The sequence below is a fragment of the Zonotrichia albicollis genome, chromosome 1, assembly GCF_047830755.1.
Source record: "Zonotrichia albicollis isolate bZonAlb1 chromosome 1, bZonAlb1.hap1, whole genome shotgun sequence".
In the NCBI taxonomy this organism is placed as follows: Eukaryota; Metazoa; Chordata; class Aves; order Passeriformes; family Passerellidae; genus Zonotrichia; species Zonotrichia albicollis.
The window spans coordinates 2,272,502-2,293,416 of NC_133819.1; the positions used below are offsets into that span (position 1 = coordinate 2,272,502).

General features: G+C 44.1%; 1 protein-coding gene across 1 annotated transcript in view; it reads left to right on the plus strand.

Moving 5' to 3' along the window:
- OBSCN (obscurin, cytoskeletal calmodulin and titin-interacting RhoGEF) overlaps positions 1 to 20,915 on the plus strand; it is a 161,474-nt gene that overhangs the window by 82,576 nt on the left and 57,983 nt on the right. Inside the window, exons 43-55 of the mRNA XM_074539903.1 lie at positions 2,681 to 2,944; positions 3,710 to 3,973; positions 4,274 to 4,537; positions 5,438 to 5,701; positions 6,703 to 6,966; positions 8,332 to 8,598; positions 9,337 to 9,600; positions 10,668 to 10,934; positions 11,986 to 12,252; positions 12,922 to 13,188; positions 14,409 to 14,675; positions 16,396 to 16,668; positions 19,929 to 20,195. Coding sequence (XP_074396004.1) covers positions 2,681 to 2,944; positions 3,710 to 3,973; positions 4,274 to 4,537; positions 5,438 to 5,701; positions 6,703 to 6,966; positions 8,332 to 8,598; positions 9,337 to 9,600; positions 10,668 to 10,934; positions 11,986 to 12,252; positions 12,922 to 13,188; positions 14,409 to 14,675; positions 16,396 to 16,668; positions 19,929 to 20,195 — 3,459 coding nt within the window. The remainder of the gene's footprint in view (positions 1 to 2,680; positions 2,945 to 3,709; positions 3,974 to 4,273; positions 4,538 to 5,437; positions 5,702 to 6,702; positions 6,967 to 8,331; positions 8,599 to 9,336; positions 9,601 to 10,667; positions 10,935 to 11,985; positions 12,253 to 12,921; positions 13,189 to 14,408; positions 14,676 to 16,395; positions 16,669 to 19,928; positions 20,196 to 20,915) is intronic.

The following is a 20,915-nucleotide window of genomic DNA, read 5'->3' on the forward strand; positions in this document are numbered from 1 at the left end:
ACTTTATTTTATTCTGTTTACTCACTTTTGACTTGAACCTAGACAAATGGAGCAGCAGAAACATTCCTAGCTCTTTAAAAGAACAATTTTATTTCAAGTTGCATCAGGATTTGACAAGTAATTTTAAATAATGAAAAGAAAATTTGGTTCAGTGTAATTTTCCTTGTAACTCTGACCAAGAATAATGCTGATTTTTATTCAGGTACTAGAGAATACTCAGCATTAGAGTAGGAGAATATTTCACAGTCCTCAGCCAAATTACTCTGCTAACTTCCCATGGAAGGGAGGGAAACTTTATTTTTGTTATTAACACAAGACAGTCAGAAGTAATTTCAGCTTCTTTCTCACCTGGAAGTCCAATAAGTCTGAATTCAGGGAGATGATTTCTTTACTTTTCTGCCCATCTTCACATTTGCCAATACAACAACGATTGCTTCAGTCTTGAACTTCCAATTTAACCATGAAAAACAGAATTGAAATGAAGTTGTTCAGGTCAGTCCATCCTTGAGCCCCAAGTCACCATCATTGCTGCCAGAAAGTTGTTCTTTATATCCACAAAAGTCTTTCTTGAACTGGCTTAAGTAATTACTTCTTATAGAAGCAGAGAAATATTTGTATGAAATTTAAACCAAGAAGTAACATGACACTCCAAGTCACACATGTCAATTATGAGGATTTATTTGGATCAAATTTGAACTCTTTGACTTGAATTTTCTTCACAAACTGTTGTAACCCCAAATCCCTCACTGTAAATCTGCTTCTTCTTGTATTTGTATTGTTGTTCCTAAATATTTTCCATCTGCCCTTGCTGAATTGAAGCCTATTTTATCACCACTATTTCATAAATCTTCTATATCTTAATCCAGTTAAAAGAAGTGTTTTTACCCTTTCTCCCTTCCCACCTTGAGCTCATCTTCAAAATTAATGAAGCTTTGCCTTTCATTGTCTAAGTTGCTACAGCAAATGCTGAATAAACCTGAACTCGGGCTAGTGAGAAACTCTGCTGAATTCATTCTTTCATTGCGAGTGTAAACCCCAGTCCAATATCCTGTAACTGTGCTTTTCAGATTAGTAGCATCTCCCTTCTGTAATGCTACCTATATAAAAGTTTAAACTTTACTAAAATAATAATAATATAGGACATATAATATGTCCTTCTGTCAAGGAAGCTTAATCTACACCAAGAAAAAATTACCCTGATCCACTCCTTCATGAAGAGAAAAGCTCTTAGCAAATCTGAGGTTTTCAAAGAATTGAGTTCATAATTCTTCAGATTCTCTCTCTCTCTTTTTCTATGACAAGCATTATGAATGGGATTCAGCTTCAAGACTGAAGAGTATTCCCAAATTCCCATTTTTGTCAGTGGAGATCTATCAAATTCAGACCATGGGAATCAGGAAGACTCACAGCTCATTTTAAGCAGGCAATTACATTTGGAGCTTGATTGGCTCCACTGACTTTACACAAGTGATTTTTTTTTCTTTACTCTCTGGGATTTTAGAATCTCAGTTTACACAACAAGAACTAAATGTGTCTGTTTCAGAGATATATTTTTCACCTCTTAGTTTCTGCCTTTTCCTTACTTGAGGAACATCAGCCACTCTGTGATTTCTCCATATCACTGTCAGTGTCTGAAATTGGTTGTGCCTGCACCTTAAGAATTCCAGGAAAAATTTCATCACACCAAGCTGCTTTGAGAATATATTTATTTAAATATTTTTAATCCTTTTTTTCTCTTCCAAGCCAGAATTTTCTATTACTTCCTTAATTAAAAGTAGCATTTAATAATAATGAATAAAAAGAAATTAAACACTTCAGCTTTCCCCATGTCCACTCATCATCAATTTACATTCCTGAAAGAGAGGCAGATCAACATGTCCCTTGTTGTTTTCCTTCCTCCTAATCTATTTACATTAATGTCTGCACAGTTCTCTCCACATCCTTATTCTCAATTATTTCTTTCTTGCTGGTCAGGGTCAGGAGTTAGAGACCATCCTCTCAAGCTCTTTATTAGATACTTTAAATCCAAATGTAGTTCCCACCCCATTCCAAAGACTTGGTGGATGTCATCCCATCCTGTTGCTTCCACATATTGCCACATTTCCATCCAGTCTTACAGTCTGAATAATTCTGTTTGTTGTTCCAAAAGGCATGAGGTGTCAGGAAGCACCTGAACTTCCTGGGGTGAGGGAATTATGGCAGATTTCTGCAGTGCCTGCATCATCCTTCTCTTTCCTTTTCATTCCTACCCAAGCACTTTCAGGATCTCTCTCTGATTCTTCTCTTCAGTCTTATCCTGACTCTGGGCTAGGTCTGAAGGCATTCTTAAAATTTAAATTAAAAGGTTATATTTTTTTCCTTTAGCTTTTTTCCTGATCATGGTGTAACCTGTTGTATTAATCTTCGAGGCTGGGTTATACTGAGAAAGTTGCAGTTTTGACCATACATGAAGTTTCCCCATTTCTGCTGTTTATTTTCCATACATCTCTAAACCAATCAGCAAATTCATTTAATATTTGCTGAAAGAAATGACAAGACCCTTTTTGTCTATGATACAAATCAGCATTTTCCTTCTGTGAGATGATCTTCATGTCAGGTAGGGATAGATATTGGTGCACATTGTTTATTTTGGTGGTGAAGAGCTGCTTGTCATGAGAACCTTTGCTGCTCTGTTTCCCAGCCCTTCCAGCTCTGTTCAAAGAAGAGTTAAGAGATGAGGAGGCCCAGGAGGGTGAAGCAGTGACTCTGCACTGTGAGCTGACCAAACCTGCCCCAGTGGAGTGGAGAAAGGGACACACAGCCCTCAAACCTAGCGAGAAATACAAAATGAGGCAGAAGGATGTCACTGCAGAGCTGGTGATCCACAGCCTGACCCAGAGTGATGCTGGGCACTACACCTGTGTGTGTGGGGAGCAGCAGTCCACAGCTTCCTTGGCAGTACATGGTAATGACCAACTCCATCTCGCTGCCATCACTGTTGAGATTTTGGTTTGAATTATTTTTATCAACATTATCACAGTTATCTGGGCACAGTTCCTCTGAGTCTGACTTTGCGTGGCATGACCAGGAGGATGAATTTTGTGGTTTAGGGGTAAAACCTTTCCCCAGTTCCATGTGCAAAGTGGTTTTAGGACCTGATTCCTGGAGCAGATGTGAGGTCAAGCCTGAAGACACCTCCCCACCTGATGCCTTGTGTAATCTGACCTAGAACAGAGGCTGGACAGAGCTAAAGAATAAAGCAGGGATTTATTAAAAGAATCTCCTCCATGGATGCACCTTGGGCAGCACCAGAGCCCAGCCAGGGCTGCACCCAAGATGAACCAAAATGGCCCCAAAATGCACGAGCGCTCCCGGGGTCCCTCCCTGGGATCAGTTCTGCTCCATTTGCACCTTGCAGTTCATTGTCCCATTCCAGCTTTAGCCCAGGCAATCCCACCCTGCTTGTTTTTCTCTCTCCAGCCCACGGGGTTTGTGCTCCTGGGCTGAGATTTGGATCATTTGTCCTTGGTGCCCAGCTGGAGCAGGAATTGTTTTGTCTCCCTGCTCTGTGCACAGAGCTCACCATGCCCTGATGTGAAGCTCAGACCCACACACTAAAGCAGCACAGAATCTGAAAATATAAAAGCTAAACCTGAGGCCTCACAGCCATGCCCTCACCTGCAGGCTGTGCTTGCTGCTCCCTTTAACCCTGTTCCCATTGCACCCCCAGTGCTGCCTGCAGCCATCCAGGAGAGCCTGAGGGACGAGGAGGTGACCGAGGGTCAAGTGGCCACTCTGAGCTGTGAGCTGACCAAAGCTGCTCCCGTGGAGTGGAGGAAGGGCAGCACTCTGCTCAGAGCCAGTGACAAGTACAAAATGAGACAGGAGGGCATGGTCAGGAAGCTGATCATCCAGGATGTGGAGCTGAAAGATGCTGGAGAGTACACGTGTGTGTGTGGAGAGCAGGAGACAACAGCGGCCTTGATAGTGCATGGTAAAAATAATACAAATATATCTCTATTATTGTGGGTTTCTATGCCAGCTCATTGATATTGCTGTGTGTTCACCTGTGGCTGAATTGTTTCTTTAAATCTCTAAACTCTCTGTAAAGTCTGGTTGTATCCAGGCTGCTTTTCTCTTTCTGTCTTTTGGTTTGCCCAGTGTCCCAGAAAGATGAGGAAAACACCCTGTTTCCACCCTAAAGCGTTCTCTACTTCTGTACCACCCCACCCCTCCTGTCACCCGTGTGCCACATGTCTTTTTTAATGTCCTCTGTGCATTTTGTGACCTTCAGCCTTGCCAGCCCTTTTCAAAGAAGACCTGAAGGACCTGCAAGCCATGGAAAGCCAAACAGCCACCCTGCGCTGTGAGCTGAGCAAGGCTGCAGCTGTGGCGTGGAAGAAAGGCAACAAAATTCTCAGGGCAAGTGAAAAATACATTCTGAGGCAGGAGGGTGCCCTGGCAGAGCTGGAAATCCGTGACCTAGAGCTGCAGGATGCAGGAGATTACACCTGTGTGTGTGGGGAGCAGCACAGCACGGCCTCTCTGACTGTGAAGGGTAAATGCAGATTATTGTCCATTTTCTATTCCTCTGAAGCCCCCATGGAGTGTCCACCTGTTGTTAACTTGTGCCCAGGTCTTGTTCAGGTGTTTGGTTTTGTCTGGCGTTGCTGAAAAGGGAGCTGAGCTCAGGAATGTCCCTCCCTGCAGAGACACTGCTGTGTTGTATTTTTAAGGGAATTGCACCCAGGAAATGTTAGAGCAGATGAGATGTTCTGTCCTGAGATAAATCCTTTGAATTCCACCGTAAATCTTGTACTTTGGCCTGTCATCTCAGCACTTCTTGTCTCTCTTCTGGATTTGGTTTTCCAGGTCTTTGTGATTCCTTGAGAAGGCTGATCTAGAACAGAAGTTAAACAGAGTTAAAGAATAAAGCAGGGATTTATTTAAAGGATCTCCTCCATGGATGCACCTTGGGCAGCACCAGAGCCCAGCCAGGGCTGCACCCAAGATGAACCAAAATGGCCCCAAAATGCACGAGCGCTCCCGGGCTCTCTCCCTGGGATCAGTTCTGCTCCATTTGCACCTTGCAGTTCATTGTCCCATTCCAGCTTTAGCCCAGGCACTCCCACCCTGCTTGTTTTTCTCTCTCCAGCCCACGGGGTTTGTGCTCCTGGGCTGAGATTTGGATCATTTGTCCTTGGTGCCCAGCTGGAGCAGGAATTGTTTTGTCTCCCTGCTCTGTGCACAGAGCTCACCATGCCCTGATGTGGAGCTCAGACCCACACACTAAAGCAGCACAGAACCTGAAAAATAGAAAGGCTAAAACCTGAGGCATCATTTGTAGTGATAACCTCAACCTCAACCCCCTGATTTGGCCAGATTTGAACTTCAGCTGAGAATTCGCAATGCTGAACACTTAGTTTAAATACACTTTCTATTGGCTTTCCATCCCCAGCCCTGCCAGTGCTTTTCAAGGAAAAGCTGAAGGATGAGGAAGCCCAAGAAGGAGCATCAGTGACTTTGAGATGTGAATTAACCAAAGGAGCTGCAGTGCAGTGGAAAATAGGGCCCGAAGTGCTCAAAGCAAGTGGCAAATATCAAATGAGACAGTCTGGCACCGCTGCAGAGCTGGTCATTTGTGACCTAGAATTAAAAGATGCTGGAGATTACACCTGTGTGTGTGGTGGCGAGACAACGACAGCAACCTTAACAGTTCATGGTAAAAAGGACTTATTAAAATTGATAAATATCTCTTGAGATAGACATAATTCTGAAATGTAGCAGTTTCTTCCCTGGGTCAGTAGTGTGTTTTTATCCCTTCTTCCTTCATTCTATTTATAACTAATTTCTTCTTGGACGGGGTCGCTCATGGTGAATTTTTTTGGTCGTTATTAATCTGTCCTTTAAAAGGAGAAAATGAGAAGTTTCCTTCTGTGCAAGTCTCCTCTTCTTGGATATTTGCATTTTTCAGCTCTGACCCTGTAGGTTACTTCAGTCCACCACAGTTTCTCCAAAACATCCAGCTCTGGGCTCTGAGGTGCCTCTTCCCCAGGAACTGGAAAAGGAGAAGTGAGGGTTGGGGCAGCAGGAAGAGGAGGAAATTCTCTGGCCATGGTTTTTTTGGGTTTTTTTGAAGGCTCCAGATTCTTTAAAGAAGTCAGACATGCAGAGTGAGACGAGTATTATCATTTCAGAGCGTAATTCATGTCGGTTTGTTTTGTCTTTGAGTTATGATTTCCAAAATGAGGAGTAATAAGAATCTAAATTTTTTATTAGATGTAATGGCCCTTCAAACTTCAGTTTAAAACTTAGAGTAGTTTTATTTGGACATCTGTCTGCTTTCATGTAGATGGGGCTGTGACAGTTTAATGAAAACAAACCAGAAACTAAGAACAGCAGCCTCCAAAAAATGACATTGGTGTGGGTAAAATTGTTCTGTATCCAGCAGTATTTGTGAGTGCTGTTGATCTGAGGTTTAGATCTTTCTGTTTTGCTCTTTCATTAAAAATAACAGCAAAAATTCGGCCAACTGATCGCTCAGGGTGACTGAAACCACATTACACCTAAAGAAAGACATTTTCAGAGTTTCTGGACTTGGTTATGGCTAAGAACATCTATAATCAGCTGAAGAAAAGGCAAGAGGAGAAATAATCTCAAAATAGAAATGAGGGTTTTAATTCTGGTTTTCTGCTGTCCCTCTGTCCATGTTGCATCCTCCAGCTCTGCCACCACTCTTTAAGGAGCAGCTGAAGGACCAGGAGGCAGAAGAAGGTGCAGAAGTGTCCCTGCTCTGTGAGCTCTCCAAGGCTGCTCCAGTGCAGTGGCAGAAGGACCAGAGGACCCTCAAACCAAGTGGGAAATACAGAATGAGGCAGGAGGGGCTCAAGGCAGAGCTGGTGATCCATGGAATAGCTGAGGAGGATGCAGGAGAGTACACCTGTGTGTGTGGAGAGCGGCAGACTACAGCTGTCCTGACAGTGCAGGGTAAAGCCATCCCTGACCTCCTCTCTCCTGCTGGAAACCTCTGTCCTCTGCTCTGAGCTGTTCAGTTTTCCACATCTGTCTCTTCACCCTTATTAACTGAACTTCCATTCAGTTGAAAATGTTCCCTGCAGGCTGTGGAAATTGGAAAATACCTGTCTGCATTTCTCTGTGCCATCCTTTTGCCTTTTCCTTTCCTTAATCACCAGCCTGCTCTCCTTTCTTCTTTCCCTTCTGCCATTCCTTTCCTACCATGTAACCCCACTGTTCTTTGGTCTTTCCTTTCCTGCATTTCTTCTCCAAACCACAAATCTGTTTATTCTTTGCCCTTCCTTTCTGGAATTCTCAATACCAACCATTTTAATAGAGGGAATAAAGAGTATCCAGAGCAAGGCTCTGTTAGTTATAATTTCCTCTGCACTAGGTTGTGTCCATTTTTGGGTTTTGTGCCCATCATCTCTGTCCTGATGCCCAAAGATAGATTTCCATTAGGAGACTGATTTTCCTAAGGAAAGAATAAATTATTTCTGTGACCTCTTTCTGGTCTTCCTTTGTTGGAAGACAAAGGAAGGCTGGACAAACAAGGCTGGTGTTTCAGCTTAACACTGCTGGAATGGGAAATGTGCCAAATCAGGGCTAAGCCTGTTTTCTAGCTTGGATATTTAACTAAGTCTGTAATACTGGACACAGATTTTGACATCTGAGAGATCCAACCTTGTTAAACAGATGAAATATCCCATTATACCACCTAGTTAATAGAAGGGCATACGTGAAGGTCACCACATTTATTTCAAGGATGCAAATTGCAATGGGCGCAAGAATTATGTTAAATGGGAAAAATGTGTTCTGAGACAAGAACCCAGGTTGGAATTCAGCAGCTGGAGATTTGCTTTGGGGTCAAGAAGAGTCTGTGAGTCCTGGATGCTCCTCTTCAAGGATATCTGAAGGAAGAAGGAGTGAGGATGAGTGAGGAGCTGTGTCAAGTCAGAGCACAGCAGGGCATCTCTGAGTAGGGGAAAAGAGAGTGCACAGCCATGAAGTTTGTGGAAGACACCAGTACATGTGAATTGAGGAGCTCAGAGCTGGTATTCTGCTTTTTTCTGAGGAGGAACCTGGTGGAAATCATGTGTAAATCTGTCGAGGACTGTGCAGTTTTGCTGTAGGAAGCCAGGGTAAATCCAAAATGATTAGGGTGTCTATTCCCACAAGGATATTTTCATTTCTCTTTCCTCTCTTTCTGGCTAATGCTCAGCCTTCCTTGACAACTTTCCTCTGTCACAACCTTCTCACCTTTCCCCTGTCACTTCCTCACCCCTCCCTGGAGGCACCCTCAGTTTGTAACACATTTTACCTGCATCCATCCTTCAGCTGTGCCTCCATTTTTCCAAGAAGAAATGACCAGCCAGGAAGGGGTAGAAGGTGGAACAGCCACTTTTCACTGTGAGCTGAGCAAAGCCCCTGCCTGTGTGCAGTGGAGGAAGGGCCAGCACATCCTCACCCTGGGCCCCAAGTACAGCATGAGGCAGGAGGGACGAGCTGTGGAGCTGCTGGTCCATGGGCTGGACCTGAGTGACACTGGGGACTATTCCTGTGTGTGTGGAGACAAGATCAGCACTGCTGCATTAACAGTTCATGGTAATGTAGTCCTTGGGGTGAACATCCTCCAAACCTGCCCAAATCTCTGTGGTCTGTGCCTGTCCCTTTCTGTTTGCTTGGGTTTTGGTTCCTTTCATGGTCCTTGGGATGAATGTGCTGCAAACCTGCCCAAATCTCCATGGTCTGTTCCTATCTCTTTCTGTTTGCTTGGGCTTTTGGTTCCTTTCATGGTAATGTAATCCTTGGGGTGAACATCCTCCAAACCTGCCCAAATCTCCATGGTCTGTTCCTATCTCTTTCTGTTTGCTTGAGCTTTTGGTTCCTTTCATAGTAATGTAATCCTTGGGGTGGTCCCAAGGTTCTCCAAACCTGCCCAAATCTCTGTGGTCTTTTCCTGTCCCTTTCTGTTTGTTTGGACTTTTTTTTCCTTTCATGGTAATGTAATCCTTGGGTGAACATCCTCCAAACCTGCCCAAATCTCTGTGGTCTGTGCCTGTCCCTTTCTGTTTGCTTGGGTTTTGGTTCCTTTGGACTCTCTGTGCTTCCTCCTTTTGTAAAATTGGGAAAAACATTCCCTGCTGGTGTTTATCCCCCTCAGCTCTGCTGGTTCATCTCACTTTCCTTGCCCTGATCCAGTGGCCAGGGAAGCTGGGGAAGTTTTCCCATCGTGTTCCACTGACCTGGATCAGGGCTTGGTGCTGCCCCATGAAACCTCTCTCATCAAGCTTCCCTTTAAGGAGCATTCACCCTCCCTGTGGTAACTCTTTTACTCCTCAGTGCTGCCTCCAGAATTCAAGAGAGAGCTGAAGGACCTGGAAGCTGTGGAAAATGGCACAGCTGCTCTGCAGTGTGAGCTGACAAAACCTGCTGAGGTGCAGTGGAAGAAAGGGCAGGAGGTGCTCAAAGAGAGCAGAAAACATGAAATGAGTCAGGATGGGGCTGTTGCAAAGCTGGTTATCCACGAGCTGGAGGAGGAGGATGCTGGAGTTTACACCTGTGTGTGTGGAGATCAGCAGACAACTGCTACGCTGACAGTCAATGGTAAAAAACTAAAGGGAAAAGGCTGTAGGATTTTCTGAAAATTAAAATAGCAACTGTGGTTTAGTGTTGCTTAAGGAAAAGACTGTAAATCATGAGGTGTGCAGAATAGCCTGGTCAATGCAGCTCATGGAGTGGCCAGGCAGAAAATGGGAATTGCAATGCAGAACTAAGTGCATTTTTTCTGTATTTTGCTGTCAGAATAATCAAAATCTCTCCTGCAAGAGGCCGGCCTTAACAGGGCATCTGAACCCTTAAATTTCCTTGCCTTAAGAGGGAGAATGAACTCATGCAAGTGTCTGTATTAGGAGGGAATATGAACTTTGAAAATTCCCTGCTGATCTTCAGAACACTTCTTCAGTGATCAGGGCAGCACGCTGTCTGCTTTTACAGCAAGAAAACTCTTATTCCATTTTTAGATCATAGGTTAAGTTCTCTATATTTCATGGCAAATGTAACTTCCTGAAATCCATTTCTTCTTGTATTGTATTTGTGGGGACTACCGTGGCAGGAAGGAATGATGAATCTGACTCCATGTGCTCAGAAGGCTAATTTATTATTTTATGATACTATATAATATTAAGAATACTATACTAAAGAATACAGAAAGGATACTTATTGAATGCTAAAAATATAATAAGGAAAACTCATGACTCCTTCCAGAGTCCTGACGCAGCTTGGCTGTAATTGAGCTATGAGTCAAATAATTCACAGCAGAATCCAATGAAACAATCACCTGTGGGTAATCAATCTCCAAACACATTCCACATGAGCAAAACACAGGAGAAGAAAATCAGATAATTATTGTTTTCCTTTTCTCTGAGGCTTCTCAGGTTCCCAGGAGAAAAATCATGGGTGAAGGGATTTTTCCAGAAAATGTGAATGCCACATTCTTCCTCTGCAGATATTCCTATTACTTCTCTGGTGAAATAGCTTCATAGTTTGAATTAGTGCATTGAGGTTTAGAGACATCTGGGAAAAAACTCTCTTTTGGTGCTTTCATTTTCCCTCTACATCCTTTTTCGCAAGCCCCATCTGCAGCAGGTCCAAGTCATATTTCTATTTTATAGCCCTACCAGCCCTTTTTAAACAAGAGCTCCAGGACACTGAGGCAGAAGAAGGCGGCGCAGCCACCCTGAGGTGTGAGCTCACCAAACCTAAGGCTCCAGTGGAGTGGAGGAAAGGGGATGTCACTCTCTACCCTGGTCTGAAATACGAGCTGAGGCAGCAGGGCTGTGCTGCTGAATTGGTCATTCATGACCTGGAAGTGGAAGATTCAGGAATTTACACCTGTGACTCAGGACACCAAAGGACAACAGCAGTGCTGGATGTGCATGGTAGGCAGTGGTGACCCCTGGCTCAGGAGGAGTGCAGTGAAAGGAGCTTTTCCTGGTGTTCTCTGTTCTCTGGTGTTCCTTTGATTTGTTTTGTTGCTGGTCCACACCAGAATAAATGTTCGTCAGGGGCATGGCACACAGCAAAGTAGAAATGTTCTTCTTGCGATATCTGGAGTGATTAATGGCAATTAAAGCAATTGAATGGTTTGGGTTGGAAGGGACCTTACAGATCATCCATTTCCATCCCTCTGCCATGGGCAGGGACACCTTCCACTAGACCAGGTTTTTCAGAGGTCCAACCAACTTGGCTTTGAAGGTTGTCATGATGTAAAAATACACTGAACCCTGCTGCCCTGAGTGCAAGGTGTGGCTGGATATGGGAATGGGATAAGGGATGCCCAATTGGATGTAATCCTGCCTGGGACGTTTAGAGATGCATCAATTAGGGGATAAGAGATTTCTAGGGTACATGAATATGCTGTATTGTTACTGGAAGCTTTGAACTTTAGGTGCAAATGCTGACTTGCAGACAACTTGAATCCCCACCTGTGTTCCTTCACTCCTTGTACCATCCTTAACTGAAATCTGGATTTCCCCTCTCATTTATCTCCTCACATTACTAGATCATTACTAACTTGATCTTTTATACATTGATAAAAGCTTTATTTAGGACAGAAATTCTGTTTAATATTGCAAACCCACAGACCTCTATTAAGGGGCAGGGATCTGTGTAAGAGAGGCCATTCCCAGTGATCTTTGCCTAAAGCATCCATACCTGGCATGGAAACTCTTCCATAGGAAAGTCTGACTCCTTCAGATCCCAAGCCAGGCCATTCTGGTTACCACTAAGACCAGATCTTTCCTAACTTTGCCTGTCCTCACCTCTTGGTTCCTTTAGTGTGGTTCAAGAAAGATTCTGCCAAGACAGAGAGTTGCGTAATCCCCAGGATCATGGAATCATTAGAATAAACCATACCTGAAGGATAATGGGAGGACTGGATCCTTCTTGCACTAAAGCCCTCTTGAAATGTTTTCCTCTCAAATTTTCCAGCACTTCCCATCATGTTTAAGCAACCTTTGCAAAATAAGGAGTTTGAGGAAGGAAGCACAGCCACGTTCTGCTGTGAGTTGTCGAAAGCCAGCGCTGCAGTGGAATGGAGGAAAGGAGACGTGGGGCTGCAGCCCAGCCAGAAATATGAAATGAGGCAGAGGGGATGCCTGGTAGAGCTCTTGATACACAACCTCAGATTAGAAGACACAGGAGAATACAGCTGTGACACGGGGGATCAGGAAACCAGGGCAGCTCTGAACGTGAAAGGTACGTGGTGTGAGCTGACTCCTCAAGGAACAGGCTCCTCCAACAGGCAAAAAACCCACTTCAATAGGAATACTTTAAAGTGCATTGTTCTTATTCTCTATGAATATTTCCCTTTTCATCTGATATATTAGGATATTTTTATTTTTAATAAGAATGGAAGAGGATGATGCTTTGTTCTTCCAGTGCTGCGTTCGAGTTTTAGGCTCTAACAGGAAATACTTTCGAGCTTTGTGCCTGAGGAGAAATTAAAGAAAAAGCAGTGATTTAACATAACATCTGGATGTCTTGTTTGAATATTTAAAAAGAATATTTTCTTTCAAATACTGGAAGAAGAGAGACAACAACATCCCTGACCTCTCAAGGCTGTCCATGGAGTTTTGAAGTTCTTTGCTCTTGAGATCATTGTTAGATCAACTGAGGGATAAAATCCTTCATTGAATTCACCTCTGGGAAGGATTTGAGTGAAGAAATGAAGGAAATAAATGTTATGGGTGAAGATGGCTTCTTCTGATGCAGCAAGATCTCCTAGTTGTGCCAGGAAAATTAGAAAAGCACGGATCCTACCTAGGAATATCAGTGATAAGCAGAGTATCTTGTTCTCCAGGAGTCAGTCTGTGCAAACCAGGCTTCACTGAAAGATCCTGTTGATCCTTTTCTTTTCTCTTTTAGCTCTGCCAGTTCTTTTCCAAAAGCAGCTCAAAGATGAGGAGGCAGAAGAAGGAGCAGCAGTGAAATTCCAATGTGAGCTGACAAAGGATAACGCGGCCGTGGAGTGGAGGAAAGGCACCATGGAGCTCTTCCCGTGTGCCAAATACCAAATTAAATTAAGTGGGCGCACAGCTGAGCTTGTGATCCATAATGTAGAGCCAGAGGATGCCTCTGATTACACCTGTGACACAGGAGACCAGCAGAGCACTGCAGTCCTCAGAGTGAATGGTTAGCATTGCACCGACCCGGGCTGGAGGAGAAGAGGCGTTGGTGGAACTGTGTGAAAGGTGTTATTTAATCCAAAATTTAGGAAAAGAGCTGCCCAGTCATAAAGCAGAGTACAGAGAAGTGGATCTGGTGGGACAGGGTTCCTGATTGAGCCTGTAAAGAGTGCAGTGCACTGACCCCTTCCTCTGATAAGATAAGGGCAAGGAATTCTGCGTCATGGGGATTTTGAAATAGTAACAAAACTTCTTTTGGCACTTTGCAGTTTTGCTGGTTCACTTGAATCAATAGGAAAATCACACATCATTTTAAAAAAGCATTTTGAGGTTGCTATTTTTAGTCTCCATGTGAAGATCCTGAGAATGCTGGGTTTAACCTGACCAGGAATAATGTCTGTGATTGATCACAGAATCACAGAACGGGTCACAGGTCCAACCTCCCTGCTCAAACAGGGCCATACCAGCACCATCTAGGAAATGTTTGTGTTTGTCTCAAAGTTGGGTAGAAATTGTGGCTTTGATCTAAACCATAACCTTTCAAACAACATATTTTTGCTGATTCTGACTCAAAAAGCAGTCACAGGGTCAACTATGGGTGAAAGAACCCAGTGATTGCTTTACCTGTCTCACAGTAGTGTTTTTACTGGAACCACAGGCACTAGGATTCCTATTTTTCCAACTGCTCACACATACCCCATGGATATCCCCTCCTTGCTTCCATCAGTGGCAAGCTGCTTTCTGAGCTGTTCCATGATCTACTTCAATAAATGTCCATTTGTGCATCATCTGGAAGGACTCAGTGATGACGATCTGGGTCTTAAAAAGACAGCTGAGAAATCAGAAATTAGTTTAAAGCTTTACATTATTTAGCTGTTGAAAATCGGGAGTATTTCTGTAAAAGTCAAAAGCTTTACATTGGTTTAAACAGAAAGTGCCAGGTTTTGCTTGGTCAAAACCTTTGTGTGTTGGTGTTTCCAATATGCTGAGCAGATGCATAAAAGGTGTGATGTGGATGCCCTGGACATTATGGGATATAAAAATATTTGGGGAACTTTCTGATTCTCTGGATATACAAAATATAGGGGTAAAAAATGGCTTTATTATCATATCACCACTTAATGCAAAATTGTATTACAGCACCAGAGCCTGGGTGCCTTGTGCTGATTTGTGCAGACCGGGCGTTCAAGCAGAGAGCTGATGCATTATTTATTTCTCATTTCACAGCCATCAAACCCCAGCTGAAGCAGCAGCTGAGGAACGAGGAGGTGGAAGTGGGAGGAACAGCCAGGCTGCGCTGCGAGGTTTCCATCAGCAAAGCAGAAGTGGAGTGGAGGAAGGATGGAGTCCTGCTGCACCCCAGCTCCAAGCACGAAATGTGGCAGGAGGGGACCCTCCGGGAGCTGCGTGTTCACCACCTGCAGCCTGGGGATGCTGGGGAATATTCCTGCCAGGCTGGAGACCAGACGAGCTCTGCCAAGCTCACCGTGAAAGGCAAGGCCTGTTTATTGGAACAGGGAGATTTGTAAGATTTCCCAATGTGATTGAGTTATATACACACACATGAAATGAGTTATTGTGTGTTGCATTTGCAGAGAAGCCGCAATGAAGGCAGGAATGATGCATCTGACTCCATGTTCTCAGAAGGCTAATTTATTATTTTATGATACTATATTATATTAAAGAATAGTATACTATACTAAAGAATACAGAAAGCATACTTACTGAATGCTCAAAAGATAATAATGAAAATTTGTGACTCTGAAAAGAGTCCCGACACAGCTTGGCAACAATTGGCCAAAGAGTCAAAACAACTCACCAGAATCCAGTCAGACAACCACCTTTGAGTAAATAACCTCCAAACACATTCCACATGAGCAAAACAGAGGAGAAGCAAATCAGATAGTTATTGTTTTCCTTTTTCTCTGATGCTTCTCAGCTTCCCAGGAGAAAAATCCTGGGCAAAGGGATTTTTTCAGAGAATGTGAATGCCAAAATTGTGATCAAACGGAGCATAGTAAGGGTATAATTATAAAAATTATAAAAATTAAATTAAAAATTAAAATTAAAATAAATTAACAAAAATTAAAAATTAAATTTAAAAAAATTAAAAATCTTATGGTCAATGGATGCACCAAAGCAAAGATTGACTTGGTGGACAGGAGAGGATAAGTCAGCTGTAATCTGTGATTTATGGCTTGGAATATTTCATTGACATCATGTGCATGGGACTGAACAGATGGTCCAGCCCCAGCTTCCACTCACGTGGCAGCTGCATCTGGCCTTGATATCATTGCAGAGCTCAGGTTGGACCACTGGTGTGGAACAAACACCCCCAGCATCTCCACGGGCTACTCCGCGTCGTAGATCCCCTGCACATCACACCCAGCTGCACCAATTCTCGTGCAGATGGTGACCTCAGTTGTAGAAATATCCACTGTGCTTGCTCAGAGGGAGACTGGGCTGATTTTTGAATGGTTTGACTCAATGATTTTATAGGTCTTTTCCAACCTTAGTGATTTTATGATTCCTTTGGTATTCCCCAGTGGGTTTGGGGGTATTTATATATTATTTAATCAGCTTCTGCCTGCTGGGGGTTGTGTGTATGATCCTTGCACAGGTTCCTGGAAGCAGGACTCAGGCAAACTGCAGTGCAGAAGCCCTCTGCTCACACCAACCCAGTGAGTCCTGCTGGGAGGACAAAGCCAGCCAGGGCCTCAGCCAGTTTGGAGCATCAGCGTGGAGTAAATACAAATCTGATCACAGAAATACAATAGGGAGAGTCAGGCTTTAACATTATCCTGTGTAGATATCTAAGTGTAAATGGAACAAATTTCAAAATCCTGATTTTGAAATTTTGACTTTTCAAAATCCTCATTCACCCAATCAAGCATAATTAAAAAGAGCAATATGCACCATGTCTCTTAGCAAGGACAAGTGGTAAAGTCACTACAAATGACAAAAGTCATTTGTCCTGCTGCCAAGTACACTGAAAGCAGAGTTTGAAATGGGGTGTGGGAGGCTGTGCTGTTCCAGATGATGCACAAATGGACATTAATTCCAGCAGAGCATGGAACAGCCTCTCAGAGGCTGTCCCCACCCTTGAAGGACAAGGTGCTGAGCAACCTTTGAGCAGTGCTTGGAGCAGGTGACTCCCAAATGATGGTTCCATGATTTGATCCATGCTTTCCCTTCCATTTCTGCCTCCTTGCAGAGCCTGACGTGACCATCGTGAGCGGCCTCAAGGACGCCGTGGTGGCCGAAGGGGACGATGTCACCTTCAGGTGCCAGGTGTCCCACGAGAACGCCAGGGACGTCGAGTGGAAGCTGCAGGACGTGGCTCTGCAGAACAACGAGATGAACGAGATCTCAGTGGAGAGGGGCAAGGTGCACACGCTGACCCTGAGGAAGGTGACAGAGCAGGACATTGGCACCGTCACCTTCCGCGTGGGACCCCACACGTCCACAGCAGAGCTCAGGGTGAAAGGTGAGGGCTCCCTGTGCTGTGCAGCAGGGCCAGTGGGAACAGGGGGTGCTTTGCTTGTGCTGGCAGCAAATTCAAGGCCAAAATTCACCCCTCGTGTCTTGGGGGTGCTTGTGCTTCAAAGCATCTGTGGCTGAGATCACCAGGGATGAACAGGGGACATTTCACCATCTTCCCAAAGCTCAATGATTCCCGGAGAAATTACTAGCTTGGCTTCACTTCTTGGATGGGTAGACCTGGAATTTTCATTGCTTCCACCACCCTCTCTAGAATAATTGGGTTTGGAGGGACCATTTGGTCCAATCCCTTTACATCTTCAACCAGATCAGGTTGCTTAGGTCTTCTCTCCTCTCCTCTCCTCTCCTCTCCTCTCCTCTCCTCTCCTCTCCTCTCCTCTCCTCTCCTCTCCTCTCCTCTCCTCTCCTCTCCTCTCCTCTCCTCTCCTCTCCTCTCCTCTCCTCTCCTCTCCTCTCCTCTCCTCTCCTCTCCTCTCCTCTCCTCTCCTCTCCTCTCCTCTCCTCTCCTCTCCTCTCCTTCTTTTCTCTCTTCTCTTTCTTTCTTTCTTTCTTTTTCTCTCTTTTTCTCTCTTCTCTTTCTTCCTCCCTTCCCTTCCCTTCCCTTCCCTTCCCTTCCCTTCCCTTCCCTTCCCTTCCCTTCCCTTCCCTTCCCTTCCCTTCCCTTCCCTTCCCTTCCCTTCCCTTCCCTTCCCTTCCCTTCCCTTCCCTTCCCTTCCCTTCCCTTCCCTTCCCTTCCCTTCCCTTCCCTTCCCTTCCCTTCCCTTCCCTTCCCTTCCCTTCCCTTCCCTCTGCTACTTACTTCCTTCTCTAAACATTTTTTTCATTAAATTCTCCATCTAAAATCCTTCTCCTTCCCTCTTAGAAGCTTCTTTTAACCCCTCAGTAAATAACACAGAAGTCAGAGGATTTTTTTAATACTCAACCATCCAGCTGCAGCTTTAACACCAAGACAAAGGTGCCTGGAAAACAAAGCAAACAAAACAAAGCAAAGAAGCAAATCCTTTGCTTTGCTTTGTTTGTAATTTCAGTGCCACCTCCAGTCTTTAAGGAGAAACTGCAGAGCAGGGAAGTGCAGGAGGAGGACACAGCTGTCCTCTGCTGCCAGCTCTCCCAGCCCAGTGCTGAGGTGGAAGGGGAAAAGGGCCCTCAGGTGATCTCCCCAAGCTCCAAGTATGAAATCAGGCAGGAGGACTGATAAATCAGTCCATACTTTAAAGATTTATCACTAAAAACCAGAAGGTTCTGGCAAATACACCTGTGATAACAGAAATGAACAAACAGCCACTTTGACTGTTAAAGGTGGGTTGTGTTAGAGGTTTTTTAAGATAAGAAACTTGCTCTACTTCCTTAGGCTCTGCCAAGATGATTTTTTCTACTGTCCTTGATTTCACATGTACTGTCAAAAGCAGCTGAGTGCTTTTGCTTTTGGAAATCCTGTTGTGTCTTAAGCAAGGAAAATGCAGGGACCCAAGTAAGGGATATAATTCCACACTTTGAGACCTTTCTCTGGTCACTCAGACAACCACCGCTGGAGCTAAAATTAAAAGAGGACTATTTTTAATGCTTGATCATCCTCTGAGCTGCAGTTCTTCCAGGAAAAATGGTGATCCAGGTGAATTTGGTCAAACTTGGACATAACTCCAGCTAATGAGCAAGGCACCTAAATGCTTCTAGTGCCAAAGATCTTTAAAGAGATGTCATGTGACAATATATCTGTTTTTTTTCAAATCTGATCTGATACAAATACAATACCAAGGTGACTTTTTCTGAGACACACAATCAGGAAAAACAAAGATGAGCCAGGATATTGTTAAATCCCACCTTTTCAAATATCTCTGAGGGCTCTCCCATGAAGGCCATACACCTGCCTGCAGTCACACTGACTCCACAACTCAAGGATACCAGAATATTGGTGCTGTAAGCAGGTCCTCTGATGGCCAATTTGTGTCTCTGCGTGTGGTCTCAGCCACTCCAGCACTCCTTGAAAAAAATTCCAAACCCAGGAAGCCAAGGAAGCCTGTGCAGCCACACTATAAATAGCAATTCAGCCAATTGGATGAAAAAAAAAATACATACATACATACATACATATATATATATATATATATGTATACACATACACACACATATATATATGTGTGTATATATATATATATAGACACCAGTAAGTGTGAAGGCACTGTGGTTCTTCCAGGGAACTGGACTTGAGGAGCTAAACTTTTACATGTTTTTATATGTGGCACTTCATAAATCCACCCATCAAAACTCCACCTTGACCCACCATCAGAACAGAGACTGCCAGGGTTCCTTTCTCTGCTGGTCCAGAGAAAGGTTCAAATAAAGAATATTATAGAAAGATGTTTCTCCATGCCCTCTCCCAAATCCACAAGAATTTGGATACCAGGAGTGTGCTGTTGAGGTCTGGTTTTGGTACCCATTTGGAGATACATTTACTGAGATGCTCAAAACTCTGTATCCATGACAATTCCTGTGCAAGAAGGAGCACAGTCCTTGAGGTGCTCAGTGTATGAGCACTGTCTGCAGCGTCCAGTGATTCTTTAGGAGTGCAGAGTGCTTAGAGCTCCTGGAAATCCAGCACTGTTGGGCAATACCCTTATATTAAAGGCGTTTTAAAAACTTTTATTCCATTTTCAGACTCATGAGAAGAGTGAGACAATACAGATGTTATAATTCACGCCATCACAATCAGAAGCCAACTATTTCCTAATTACAATACAAAAATTGTAATTAGGAAATAGTTGGCTTGCTTCTGATATTGTTTCTTGGCCTATCAGCTTTAGCCCCACCATGCTGAAAATGCCTTAAAGCCAATCATCTAAAATTAGCTCTCATAGGTCCCACTACAATGCATCTTTCATAGTTCTCTTCCTAAAAAGTGTTTAGTCTTATTTGCAAGGCAAATTTTGAAACTTTTCTCTAGCTCCATTTCTCTCTCAACAATATCTGTCCTATTCCATGGCATTTCTAAGTCAGCATTTCTTGTCTCTTAAGTTTGCATACAGACGCACACACTATGTGGACCTTCTGTCAGGCTTTGAGAACTTTCTACAAATCCATTTCCCACACAGCACCTTCTGTCATTCTTTGTTTTTCTTTCAAGCTAACTTTGGAATTGAGTTTGAACCAAATTTAGGGCGGCACCAGAGTTTCATCAAGCACAAGGCTTAGTTACGCGGTCAGCAATGACACATGAATTTTTTCCCTCTCTGACTTTTCTTGATTTAGCTTCTCCAGTCACCTTCACCCAACCCCTCCAGAACCAGCAAGCTGAGGAGGGTGGCAGTGTCACCCTGAGCTGCGAGGTGTCCAACCCCAGCACCCCTGTGCAGTGGAAGAAGGGGGGCACAGTGCTGCGAGCCAGCGACAAGTACAGGATGCGCCAGGACGGGGCCGTGGCTGAGCTCACCATCCACAACCTGAGCCAAGCTGATGCTGGGGACTACACCTGTGACACAGGGGACCAGCAAACCACGGCAGCTGTGCAGCTGAAAGGTGGGGCTTTGCACGGGGAAGGGCTGGGCACAGCTTGGCACCACGGCAGGGGCACAGCATTGAGTAATTTGGCAGCTAAACCTCATCCTGAAACGAGGATCTCAGAGATGAGAGGGGTTTCACAGGGCTAAGAACTGTGTCAGTTACCTCTAGAAATGTGCCTTTGGTCACTGCTTCTGTGGTTTAATGATAATTAATTTTCACCCATGGGAATTGTTTGACAATTTCTTCACAGCACACAGGCTATGATTATACACATATGAAATATTTATTGTGCACGCAACACACAGTAAAACTTGCAAGCTTTTAATACACATGCAGACATGAATTGTGCACCTGTAGCATTGTAATATGTTGCTGCATGCCTGCATACCTATATTTTCCCGAGTTTAGAATCACAGAATGATTTGGGTTGGAAGAGCTCTTCAAGATAATTTAGTTCCAACCTTCCACTGTCCCAGGTTGCTCCAAGCCCTGTCCAGCCTGGCCTTGGACACTTCCAGGGATCCAGGGGCAGCCCCAGCTTCTCTGGGCAACTTGTTCCAGGGCCTCACCATCCTCACAGAGAACAATTTCTTTCTAACATCTAAGCTAACCCTGTCCTCTTTCAGTTTGAAACCATTCTCCTTTTATCTGCCACTGTCTACTCCTATAAAAACTCAGTCTTTCTCTTTTTTTATAAGCACTCATAATCCCTCTCTTCCAAGCTGAACACCTCCA